The 13789-nt window shown below is 40.7% G+C and overlaps 1 protein-coding gene across 1 annotated transcript in view; it reads right to left on the bottom strand.

Moving 5' to 3' along the window:
* Nucleotides 1-13789, bottom strand: part of ARID2 (AT-rich interaction domain 2) — a 574897-nt gene that overhangs the window by 285080 nt on the left and 276028 nt on the right. Inside the window, exon 8 of the mRNA XM_053716737.1 lies at nucleotides 7294-7544. Coding sequence (XP_053572712.1) covers nucleotides 7294-7544 — 251 coding nt within the window. The remainder of the gene's footprint in view (nucleotides 1-7293; nucleotides 7545-13789) is intronic.

The following is a 13789-nucleotide window of genomic DNA, read 5'->3' as shown; positions in this document are numbered from 1 at the left end:
AACACACTTTATTACTGCAATTGCGAAAAAACATGAAGGAATTGTTCAAAATTCACCAAATTTTCACCACAGTGTCTTAAAGCCTTAAAAGTATTGCACACCAAATTTGGAAGCTTTAACTCTTAAAATAACGGAACCGGAGCCGTTTTTAACTTTAACCCCTTTACAGTCCCTGGTATCTGCTTTGCTGAGACCCAACCAAGCCCCAAGGGGAATACGATACCAAATGACGCCTTCAGAAAGTCTTTTCTAAGTATCAGAGCTCCTCTCACATGCGACTGCATGCCATGCCTCTCAAAAACAAGTGCGCAACACCGGCGCGAAAATGAGGCTCTGCCTATGCTTTGGGAAAGCCCCTAAAGAATAAGGTGTCTAAAACAGTGCCTGCCGATATTATATATCAAAATACCCAGATAAAATGATTCCTCAAGGCTAAATATGTGTTAATAATGAATCGATTTAGCCCAGAAAGAGTCTACAGTCTTAATAAGCCCTTTTTGAAGCCCTTATTTACGATCGTAATAAACATGGCTTACCGGATCCCATAGGGAAAATGACAGCTTCCAGCATTACATCGTCTTGTTAGAATGTGTCATACCTCAAGCAGCAAGAGACTGCTCCCTGTTCCCCCAACTGAAGTTAATTGCTCTCAACATTCCTGTGTGGAACAGCCATGGATTTTAGTGACGGTTGCTAAAATCATTTTCCTCATACAAACAGAAATCTTCATCTCTTTTCTGTTTCTGAGTAAATAGTACATACCAGCACTATTTTAAAATAACAAACTCTTGATTGAATAATAAAAACTACAGTTAAACACTAAAAAACTCTAAGCCATCTCCGTGGAGATGTTGCCTGTACAACGGCAAAGAGAATGACTGGGGTAGGCGGAGCCTAGGAGGGATCATGTGACCAGCTTTGCTGGGCTCTTTGCCATTTCCTGTTGGGGAAGAGAATATCCCACAAGTAAGGATGACGCCGTGGACCGGACACACCTATGTTGGAGAAAACCTCAGTACTCGTCGGTACCGCAAAATATTTATCCAACCTACACATTTTCTCTGGTATTGCAACTGTGTTACAATCATTCAGAGCCGCTAACACCTCCCCTAGTAATACACGGAGGTTTTCCAGTTTAAATTTAAAATTTGAAATATCTGAATCCAGTCTGTTTGGATCAGAACCGTCACCCACAGAATGAAACTCTCCGTCCTCATGTTCTGCCACCTGTGACGCAGTGTCTGACATGGCCCTAATATTATCAGCGCACTCTGTTCTCACCCCAGAGTGATCACGCTTACCTCTTAGCTCTGGTAATTTAGCCAAAACCTCAGTCATAACAGTAGCCATATCCTGTAATGTGATTTGTAATGGCCGCCCAGATGTACTCGGCGCTACAATATCACGCACCTCCCTCTGAGCGGGAGATGTAGGTACTGACACGTGAGGCGAGTTAGTCGGCATAACTCTCCCCTCGTTGTTTGGTGAAATTTGTTCAATTTGTACAGATTGACTTTTATTTAAAGTAGCATCAATACAGTTAGTACATAAATTTCTATTGGGCTCCACTTTGGCATTGCAACAAATGACACAGGTATCATCCTCTGAATCAGACATGTTTAACACACTAGCAAATAAACTTGTAACTTGGAAATACAATTCAATTAGAATAATATTAAAACGTACTGTGCCTTTAAGAAGCACAGAAGATCTATGACAGTTGAAAATTAATAAATTGAAACAGTTATAGCCTCAATCCTTGTAAATAACACAACTTTAGCAAAGGTTTAATCCCATTAGCAAAGATAACAAATTCTGAAAGCAGGAAACAAATTACAGAATAAACGTTTTTTATCTCAGTCAAACTATAATTCTCACAGCTCTGCTGAGAGAAATTACCTCCCTCAAAATAAGTTTTGAAGACCCCTGAGCTCTGTAGAGATGAACCGGATCATGCAGGGAATACAATGAGTTGCTGACTGAAATATTTGATGTGTAGTAAAAGCGCCAAAAAACGGCCCCTACCCCTCACACACAGCAGTGAGGGAGAACAGAAACTGTCAGAAAACAGATTAAGCAACTGCCAAGTGGAAAAATAGTGCCCAAACATTTATTCACTCAGTACCTCAGTAAATGAAAACGATTTTACATTCCAGCAAAAACGTTAAACATAATCTCTAGTTATTAAACAGCTTTATGTATTTCTTACAGTGTAATTCTAGTGAAGTACCATTCCCCAGAATACTGAAGTGTAAAGTATACATACATGACATTATATCGGTATGGCAGGATTTTCTCATCAATTCCATTGTCAGAAAATAAAAACTGCTACATACCTCTATGCAGATTCATCTGCCCGCTGTCCCCTGATCTGAAGTTTACCTCTCCTCAGATGGCCGAGAAACAGCAATATGATCTTAACTACTCCGGCTAAAATCATAACAAAAACTCTGGTAGATTCTTCTTCAAACTCTGCCAGAGAGATAATAACACACTCCGGTGCTATTTTAAAATAACAAACTTTTGATTGAAGATATAAAACTAAGTATAATCACCATAGTCCTCTCACACATCCTATCTAGTCGTTGGGTGCAAGAGAATGACTGGGAGTGACGTAGAGGGGAGGAGCTATATGCAGCTCTGCTGGGTGAATCCTCTTGCACTTCCTGTTGGGGAGGAGTAATATCCCAGAAGTAATGATGACCCGTGGACTGATCACACTTAACAGAAGAAACAACATATAAAGCAAAATTGATCAAATTCCTTAAATGACAGTTTCAGGAATGGGAAAAAATGCCAATAAACAAGCTTCTAGTAACCAGAAGCAAAGAAAAAATGAGACTGAAATAATGTGGAGACAAAAGCGACGCCCATATTTTTTGGCGCCTAAATGCTTTTTGGCGCCAAAAATGACGCCACATCCGGAACGGCGACATTTTTTGGCGCAAAAGGACGTCAAAAAATGACGCAACTTCCGGCGACACGTATGACGCCGGAAACAGAAAAGATTTTTTGCGCCAAGAATGACGCAATAAAATGAAGCATTTTCAGCCCCCGCGAGCCTAACAGCCCACAGGGAAAAAAAGTCAAATTTTTAAGAAAAAATGATTGATTCAAACGCATTATCCCAAATATGAAACTGACTGTCTGAAAATAAGGAATGTTGAACATTCTGAGTCAAGGCAAATAAATGTTTGAATACATATATTTAGAACTTTATAAATAAAGTGCCCAACCATAGCTTAGAGTGTCACAGAAAATAAGATTTACTTACCCCAGGACACTCATCTACATGTTTGTAGAAAGCCAAACCAGTACTGAAACGAAAATCAGCAGAGGTAATGGTATATAAATAAGAGTATATCGTCGATCTGAAAAGGGAGGTAAGAGATTAATCTCTACGACCGATAACAGAGAACCTATGAAATAGACCCCGTAGAAGGAGATCACTGCATTCAAATAGGCAATACTCTCCTCACATCCCTCTGACATTCACTGCACGCTGAGAGGAAAACCGGGCTCCAACTTGCTGCGGAGCGCATATCAACGTAGAATCTAGCACAAACTTACTTCACCACCTCCATAGGAGGCAAAGTTTGTAAAACTGAATTGTGGGTGTGGTGAGGGGTGTATTTATAGGCATTTTGAGGTTTGGGAAACTTTGCCCCTCCTGGTAGGAATGTATATCCCATACGTCACTAGCTCATGGACTCTTGCTAATTACATGAAAGAAATGATAAATTGTAAAACAACTCTGCAATATACTTTCATTATTTATTTTGTCCTCTTTGCCTGTAATTCCATTCTGAAATTGTGAGCTTTTCAGTTCCTGTTAGAAATGGAAGTGCAGAACACTGTTAAATCCAGCACAACCATTGGCTGCACACTCTAATGACCTATGTATAACTGTCCCTAATTGGCCACAGCAGAGAAGGTAACACAAGTTACAACATGGCAGCTCCCAGTGTTTTATAGACACTAAAACTTTACACTTATTTTGTCACTTTTTAAACAACTAATGAAACTTAAAAAATACATCTAGATGTTAGTTGTGGACAAATATTTTCTTTGAATGCATCATTCTATCTAGCATGTATTTAGTGTTTAATGTCCCTTTAAATATAAATCTGTTTTTAAAAAGAGTTTTCCTCGAAAAGCAGTATATTTAAAAAATCCAATTAAATTAAAAAAATAAAATACATTTTTATCTTTAAAAAAAAAAAAAAAAAAGAAATCATCATTAATGTTTATCCACCCTGTCAGGAATAATGAAAAAAAAAAAAAAATTAAAGAAAAAAAGCCAAAATCAAGAAAAAAAATCAAGGTCCCAAAAGATATGCACTAGCAAAATGTAGATCAAAGCATATTAGATGCGTAGATGCATCCTTAAAGCATTGCAAAGCACTTGCACTGGTCAGTGCAAAAAAACAAAATTTATGCTTACCTGATAAATTTATTTCCGGCTATGGAGAGCCCACGACGTCATAAATTACTAGTGGGAATATCACTCCTGGCCAGCAGGAGGCGGCAAAGAGCACCACAGCATAGCTGTTAAGTGTCACTCCCCTACCCACAATCGCTAGTCATTCGACCAAAGGGAAACGGAAAAATGAGTAACACAAGTAGAGTTGCCTGATGTTTAGTCAAAAAATAACTTTCTAAAATTCATAGATTCTCCATATCCAGAAATAAATAAATTTATTAGGTAAGCATAAATTATGTTTTCTTTCCTAAGATATGGAGAGTCCACGTCGTCATCAATTACTAGTGGGAACCAATACCCAAGCTAGAGGACACAGATGACTAGGGAGGGAGAACAAGACAGGTAGACCGAAACAGAAGGCACCACCACTTGAAGAACCTTTCTCCCAAAAGAAGCCTCAGCCGAGGCAAAAGTATCAAATTTAGAAAATTTGGAAAAAGTATGCAGGGAGGACAAAGTTCCAGCCTTGCAAATCTGTTCCAAAGAAGCTTCATTTTTGAAAGCCTAAGAAGAGGAGACAGCCCTCGTGGAATGAGCCGTAATTCTCTCAGGAGGCTGCTGACCAGCAGTCTCATAAGCAAAAAAAAAATTATACTTCTCAACCAGAGAGAAAGTAGCAGCAGAAGCATTCTGACCTTTACGTTTTCCAGAGAAACAAACAAACAGGGCAGAGGACTGGTGAAAATCCTTAGTCTCCTGTAGGTAGAATTTTAGAGCACGCACAACATCCAAGTTGTAAATCATTCTCAACTCCAAGATATTTATGGGGAGAGCAGACTACTCCCGAGTCCATATTCCCTGCGCCTTTAACGAGTCCCAGACTGCTCCCAAACCCAGCAGGCTGGCGTCTGTGAACACAATCACCCAGGAAGGTCTCCGGAAGCATGTGCCCTGAGACAGATGCTCCTGAGAAAGCCACCACAGGAGAGAGTCTCTTGTTGTCTGATCTAGATCTATCCTCTGAGACATATCGGAATGGTCTCCGTTCTATTGTCTGAGCATGCATAACTGCAGAGCTCTCAAATGGAATCAAGCAAAGGAGGCTGAGAGGAACTGCAGGGTACTGTATGTGATGCTATAGAGGCTTGAGACGTTTGAGGAGAAAGCTGTGGCATTACCTGAACAGCATCATGCTGAGAAACATTTGGCTCAGAGGGTAATAATTTATCTTTACATTCTAAAGTCCTGGCTAAACATGAGGCACATAATTGCATAGGCACAACAATATGGGTCTCTAGGCATAATAAGCATTTATTCAAAACAATGGGGTCAGATTCCATGTTCATAGTTGGAGAAATCCCACAAAGGAAAATTTTATTTTTATTTTTTTAAATAAATAATTTTGATGAAAAAAAACTTACTATCACTTTAAGTACAAAAAGTCTCAAAAACATTATGAAACGTTAAATAATGACAACCTCTACACCCCAGGTTTCTGAGGTGCCCTACCGTACATAAGGGAACTCCAGTATTGGTGACTCTAGTGGATCTTGAACACCGAGACTAGCTCACACAACGCACACTCCAAGCCGACCCGGCAATAAAGAAAAGAAAATGACGCCGCTCTCTTTGTGTACCGAAGGGGTTGGTCACATGAACGGCAGTCAGGAACTGGGCATCAAGCAGAAAGCGTGCGTTCCACTCCCGGGAAAACAGCCACAATTAAAAGTTCCCATAGAGAAGACCTCATAACGGCGCAACACACTGCCATATTGGAGCAAAATAAAACCAGAAATTCCTCTTGCGTTCTCCTCTTAAAGTCACACAAGAATAAAATGCTAAGAGCCATCCTGACTAAAAAATACTATGTCTCCCAGCTGAAGTACACACAACCCGAGAAAACACACAGCCCTTCACATTTTTGAAAGCCCAAGATCGTTTCTCAAATGTATCACATACAAAAGCCTGCACCTGTCCTTAAAAAATCCTATCTTAAAGAATTTTCAAGTCCCAATAAAGATATGCAGTATTAGTTAACTTATCGAAGGATATCATGTCCCCATCTGTATAGTTAACCTATGAAGTGCAATCTTCATACCTAGAAGACAAAAAGGCACTTACCTGCAGTCTAGCCGCCCGGCAGGAGGACAGCGTACAAGGCGTGAAAAGACACATACTCCTTACAGAGACCTGTAGAAAAAACGAAACAGAGTAAACCTACTCTGGTTTTCTATACTATGGCAGCAATATGTTAGGAAACAAAGCAAGGCCCACCTCACAAGTTCCTAACTGCTTTAAAGCCACCACTACTCTACTGCAGAGATTGACGTGGACTACAGCTATACCCAAAAAATCTTGCTTGTAGCGAAAGAAATCCAATTTTCTTCAGACACCAAAACTTCCCTTCCTCCATTGACAAAGGCAAAGAGAATGACTGAGGATTGTGAGTTGGGGAGTGACACTTAACAGCTTTGCTGTGGTGCTCTTTGCCTCCACCTTCTGGCCAGAAATTATATTTCCACTAGTAATTGATGACGATGTGGACTCTCCATATCTTAGGAAAGAAAAAAAATGCTTCCAAGTAGAAATTCTACCAAATAGTAAGAGAGTCGTTTCTCTAACATTCAGACGGTACCACCAAACTAACTCAACCCTGTAAAAACAATGTGTGTCTTCAGGCTTTCAGGGGAGATAATTGCCAACTTTTTTCTTATACATACATACACACACACATACACAAAAAATGACAGGTATCTATCTGTAAGGGAACTTAAAAGACAAAGTTTAAACAAATTAGGATGGGATCCAAGGATCACTGACTCCTTAGATTTGTTAGCATTTTACAATATTTTTATAATTGTAATATTTACCTCTGCTGCAATATTTCCCAATGTATCTAGGCCTAATTGTCTAAGGGAAATAAAGTGACTGTGAGCAGACAGTAACAAGAAACGAAGACATGTACGATTAGCTGCCAGAAGCTTGACGTTGCTTTCTTCAAATGAAAGATTTCGTAAAATCACAGCAATCTGTAGAACACGCTGTCCTTCAATGTCATTAATACCCAATTTCCTAGGAGGGTGAAATAAAGAGCCCCACAAGGATTCCTGGTTTGTACTTTCTGCAGGGAAATAAAAGTATAACTAAATAAGTTGAGACATTATACAACAGATAACTTAAAGGGACAGTATACACCAACATTTTTCTTATTTAAAAAGATAGATAATCCCTTTATTACCCATTCCCCGTTTTTGCATAACCAACACAGTTATATTAATATACTTAATTAATATACTCTGTGATTACCTTGTATCTAAGCCTTTGCAGGCACCCTCCTTAGTGCCTTTGACAGACATGTAGTGTAGTCAACCAGTGAAGACTCCTAAATAACTTCACGGAAGTGAGCACAATGTTATCTATATGACACATGTGAACTAGCAGTGTCTAACTGTGAAAAACTTTCAAAATGCTCTAAGCTAGGAGGCGGTTTTCAACTGTTTAGAAATCAGTTTGAGCCTAGCTAGGTTTAGCTATTCAAAAATACCACCAAGGGAACAAAGCAAATTTGATGATAAAAGTAAATTGGAAAGTTGTTTAAAATTGCATGCCCTATCTGAATCATGAAAGTTTAGTTTTGACTTTACTGTCTCTTTAATAAACAATATTAAAGTGATGGTGAAGTATGCTGAAGCACATTTTACAAAAAAAAAAGGAGGCATGAATATTTGAAGTTATCTTTTTTTTTTTACCATGTGCTACAATCCCCAGCTGGGGACTTAAACCAATCAAGTTATTAGCCTGCAGGCTGGTAAAAAAAACACACAAAGGGAGAGAGTGTGTTCTAATGCTTATAATAACTTATTTAGAAATTTTTAGTTAGCGGATAAGGGATATTGACTACTCGCTTACAAAGTTGCTTAGTCGTACTGCAAATAAACAGAATATCTCCTAATTCTCTGTTTATTTTACAGAAGTCCGGCACAGTGTAAATCGCATGCGCAATTCTGTTACTACACGGGAGCGTGCAAGTTCCCCTAGAAACAGGAGTTTTGTTGGTGAGAAACACTCTACACCCAGTAAAGAGTAGAGCGGGTGGTACTACATATGTGCAAGTGTAAAATGCTCCCTCCAACATAGCAACAAGCATACAGTTGGTGGGAATGCTCTACCCATAGTGGCGGGTACAGCGAGCAGGACAGGTACAGCGAGCAGGACTGCTATACACGACACTACACTCCTGATGAAATTAATTGAGGGGCAGAGCAAAAAAAGTTGATTGACATGAAACAGGAAGCAAAAAGAAGAAAAATAAATGGTTAAGTAAATATTTTTTAGAAAAATGTGAAGGCTGTTTGTTAATGCAACATAAACATTTGCAAACTTTCAATAATACAGTTTACTGTCACTAAGGTGTAAAATACATTAGACAAGCAATAATCAACTGTTTTTCCTGTTTTTTTTTTTTTTGTTTTTTTTTACGTATTAAATCGATTGTTGCCCAGTATTGCTTATTACAGTTCCACTCATAATGAAGAGCAACCAGTAACAGCAGCAGCTTAGCGCCTCAGAGTAGAAAACAGATATTAGGGATGGTAGAAAAAGTAGAGGTAAAGGAATTGTTTATTTAGAAGGTTTAATTAAAGAATGCAATAAACCCACAACTCAGCAGAATGATGCACCACCCATACTTGGCTTTTTGACCATATTTACTAGCACCCTTAAAATGTGAATCTATAGAAGCCTTCAACTATTAACAGCCTGATTTAAAATACACAAAACATAAATTTCAAATAAGAGCTAAAAACAGAATTTATGCTTACCTGATAAATTACTTTCTCCAACTGTGTGTCCGGTCCACGGAGTCATCCTTACTTGTGGGATATTCTCTTCCCCAACAGGAAATGGCAAAGAGTCCCAGCAAAGCTGGTCACATGATCCCTCCTAGGCTCCGCCCACCCCAGTCATTCGACCGACGGACAGGAGGAAATATATATAGGAGAAACCATATGATACCGTGGTGACTGTAGTTAGAGAAAATAATTCATCAGACCTGATTAAAAAACCAGGGCGGGCCGTGGACCGGACACACCGTTGGAGAAAGTAATTTATCAGGTAAGCATAAATTCTGTTTTCTCCAACATTGGTGTGTCCGGTCCACGGCGTCATCCTTACTTGTGGGAACCAATACCAAAGCTTTAGGACACGGATGAAGGGAGGGAGCAAATCAGGTCACCTAAATGGAAGGCACCACGGCTTGCAAAACCTTTCTCCCAAAAATAGCCTCCGAAGAAGCAAAAGTATCAAATTTGTAAAATTTAGCAAAAGTGTGCAGTGAAGACCAAGTCGCTGCCTTACATATCTGGTCAACAGAAGCCTCGTTCTTGAAGGCCCATGTGGAAGCCACAGCCCAAGTGGAGTGAGCTGTGGTTCTTTCAGGAGGCTGCCGTCCGGCAGTCTCATAAGCCAATCGGATAATGCTTTTAAGCCAAAAGGAAAGAGGTAGAAGTCGCTTTTTGACCTCTCCTTTTACCAGAATAAACAACAAACAAGGAAGATGTTTGTCTGAAATCTTTAGTAGCCTCTAAATAGAATTTTAGAGCACGGACTACGTCCAAATTGTGTAACAAACGTTCCTTCTTTGAAACTGGATTCGGACACAAAGAAGGTACAACTATCTCCTGGTTAATATTTTTGTTGGAAACAACTTTCGGAAGAAAACCAGGCTTAGTACGCAAAACCACCTTATCTGCATGGAACACCAGATAGGGCGGAGAACACTGCAGAGCAGATAACTCTGAAACTCTTCTAGCAGAAGAAATTGCAACCAAAAACAAAACTTTCCAAGATAATAACTTAATATCTACGGAATGTAAGGGTTCAAACGGAACCCCTTGAAGAACTGAAAGAACTAGATTTAGACTCCAGGGAGGAGTCAAAGGTCTGTAAACAGGCTTGATCCTAACCAGAGCCTGAACAAATGCTTGAACATCTGGCACAGCTGCCAGTCTTTTGTGAAGTAAAACAGATAAAGCAGAGATCTGTCCCTTCAGAGAACTTGCAGATAATCCTTTCTCCAAACCTTCTTGTAGAAAGGATAGAATCTTAGGAATTTTTATCTTGTTCCATGGGAATCCTTTAGATTCACACCAACAGATATATTTTTTCCATATTTTATGGTAAATTTTTCTAGTTACAGGCTTTCTAGCCTGAATCAGAGTATCAATTACAGAATCTGAAAACCCACGCTTTGATAAAATCAAGCGTTCAATCTCCAAGCCGTCAGTTGGAGGGAAACCAGATTCGGATGTTCGAATGGACCCTGAACAAGAAGGTCCTGTCTCAAAGGTAGCTTCCATGGTGGAGCCGATGACATATTCACCAGGTCTGCATACCAAGTCCTGCGTGGCCATGCAGGAGCTATCAAGATCACCGAGGCCCTCTCCTGATTGATCCTGGCTACCAGCCTGGGGATGAGAGGAAACGGTGGGAATACATAAGCTAGGTTGAAGGTCCAAGGTGCTACTAGTGCATCTACTAGGGTCGCCTTGGGATCCCTGGATCTGGACCCGTAGCAAGGAACCTTGAAGTTCTGACGAGACGCCATCAGATCCATGTCTGGAATGCCCCATAATTGAGTTATTTGGGCAAAGATTTCCGGATGGAGTTCCCACTCCCCCGGATGGAATGTCTGACGACTCAGAAAATCCGCTTCCCAATTTTCCACTCCTGGGATGTGGATCGCAGACAAGTGGCAGGAGTGATCCTCCGCCCATTGAATTATCTTGGTCACTTATTTCATCGCTAGGGAAGTCCTTGTTCCCCCCTGATGATTGATATATGCAACGGTCGTCATGTTGTCTGACTGAAACCTTATGAATTTGGCCTTTGCTAGTTGAGGCCAAGCTCTGAGAGCATTGAATATCGCTATCAGTTCCAGAATGTTTATCGGGAGAAGAGACTCTTCCCGAGACCATAGACCCTGAGCTTTCAGGGATTCCCAGACCGCGCCCCAGCCCACTAGGCTGGCGTCGGTCGTGACAATGACCCACTCTGGTCTGCGGAAGCTCATTCCCTGTGACAGATTGTCCAGGGTCAGCCACCAACTGAGTGAATCTCTGGTCTTTTGATCTACTTGAATCGTCGGAGACAAGTCTGTATAATCCCCATTCCACTGTCTGAGCATGCACAGTTGTAATGGTCTTAGATGAATTCGTGCAAAAGGAACTATGTCCATTGTTGCAACCATCAATCCTATTACTTCCATGCACTGCGCTATGGAAGGACGAGGAACAGAATGAAGTACTTGACAAGAGCTTAGAAGTTTTGATTTTCTGACCTCTGTCAGAAAAATCCTCATTTCTAAGGAATCTATTATTGTTCCCAAGAAGGGAACTCTTGTTGACGGGGACAGAGAACTTTTTTCTTTGTTCACCTTCCATCCGTGAGATCTGAGAAAGGCTAGGACGATGTCCGTATGAGCCTTTGCTTTTGACAGGGACGACGCTTGAATAAGGATGTCGTCCAAGTAAGGTACTACTGCAATGCCCCTTGGTCTTAGAACCGCTAGAAGGGACCCTAGTACCTTTGTGAAAATCCTTGGAGCAGTGGCTAATCCAAATGGAAGTGCCACAAACTGGTAATGCTTGTCCAGAAAAGCGAACCTTAGGAACTGATGATGTTCCTTGTGGATAGGAATATGTAGGTACGCATCCTTTAAATCCACGGTAGTCATAAATTGATTTTCCTGGATAGTAGGTAGGATCGTTCGAATAGTTTCCATTTTGAACGATGGTACCCTGAGAAATTTGTTTAGGATCTTTAGATCCAAAATTGGTCTGAATGTTCCCTCTTTTTTGGGAACTATGAACAGATTGGAATAAAATCCCATTCCTTGTTCTCTTATTGGAACTGGATGTATCACTCCCATCTTTAACAGGTCTTCTACACAATGTAAGAATGCCTGTCTCTTTATTTGGTTTGAAGATAATTGAGACCTGTGGAACCTTCCCCTTGGGGGGAGTTCCTTGAATTCCAGGAGATAACCTTGAGAAACTATTTCTAGCGCCCAAGGATCCTGAACATCTCTTGCCCAAGCCTGAGCAAAGAGAGAAAGTCTGCCCCCCACTAGATCCGGTCCCGGATCGGGGGCTATCCCTTCATGCTGTTTTGGTAGCAGTGGTAGGCTTCTTGGCCTGCTTACCCTTGTTCCAGCCTTGCATTGGTTTCCAGGCTGGTTTGGGTTGTGAAGTATTACCCTCTTGCTTAGAGGATACAGAATTAGAGACTGGTCCGTTTCTGCGAAAGGGACGAAAATTAGGCTTATAATTAGCCTTAAAAGACCTATCCTGTGGGAGGGCGTGGCCCTTTCCCCCAGTGATGTCTGAAATAATCTCTTTCAAATCAGGTCCAAATAATGTTTTACCTTTGAAAGGAATGTTAAGCAATTTTGTCTTGGAAGACACATCCGCTGACCAAGACTTTAGCCAAAGCACTCTGCGCGCCACGACAGCAAACCCTGAATTTTTCGCCGCTAATCTAGCTAATTGCAAAGCGGCATCTAAAACAAAAGAGTTAGCCAATTTAAGTGCTTGAACTCTGTCCATAACCTCCTCATACGAAGATTCTTTACTGAGCGATTTTTCTAGTTCCTCGAACCAGAAACACGCTGCCGTAGTGACAGGAACAATGCATGAAATTGGTTGTAGAAGGTAACCTTGCTGTACAAAAATCTTTTTAAGCAAACCCTCTAATTTCTTATCCATAGGATCTTTGAAAGCACAACTATCTTCGATAGGAATAGTAGTGCGTTTGTTTAGAGTAGAAACCGCCCCCTCGACCTTGGGGACTGTCTGCCATAAGTCCTTTCTGGGGTCGACTATAGGAAATTTCTTAAATATAGGGGGGGGAACAAAAGGTATGCCGGGCCTTTCCCACTCTTTATTTACTATGTCCGCCACCCGCTTGGGTATAGGAAAAGCGTCGGGGGGCACCGGAACCTCTAGGAACTTGTCCATCTTACATAATTTCTCTGGAATGACCAAATTGTCACAATCATCCAGACTAGATAACACCTCCTTAAGCAGTGCGTGGAGATGTTCTAATTTAAATTTAAGTGTCACAACATCAGGTTCAGCTTGATGAGAAATTTTTCCTGAATCTGAAATTTCTCCATCAGACAAAACCTCCCTCATGGCCCCTTGAGATTGGTGTGAGGGTATGTCAGAACAGTTATCATCAGCGTCCTCTTGCTCTTCAGTGTTTAAAACAGAGCAATCGTGCTTTCTCTGATAAGTAGGCATTTTGGATAAAAGATTTGCTATGGAGTTATCCATTACAGCCGTTAATTGTTGCATGGTAATAAGTATT

This window comes from Bombina bombina, chromosome 6, assembly GCF_027579735.1.
Source record: "Bombina bombina isolate aBomBom1 chromosome 6, aBomBom1.pri, whole genome shotgun sequence".
Taxonomy (NCBI): Eukaryota; Metazoa; Chordata; class Amphibia; order Anura; family Bombinatoridae; genus Bombina; species Bombina bombina.
This window is presented reverse-complemented; position numbering and strand designations above follow the sequence as displayed.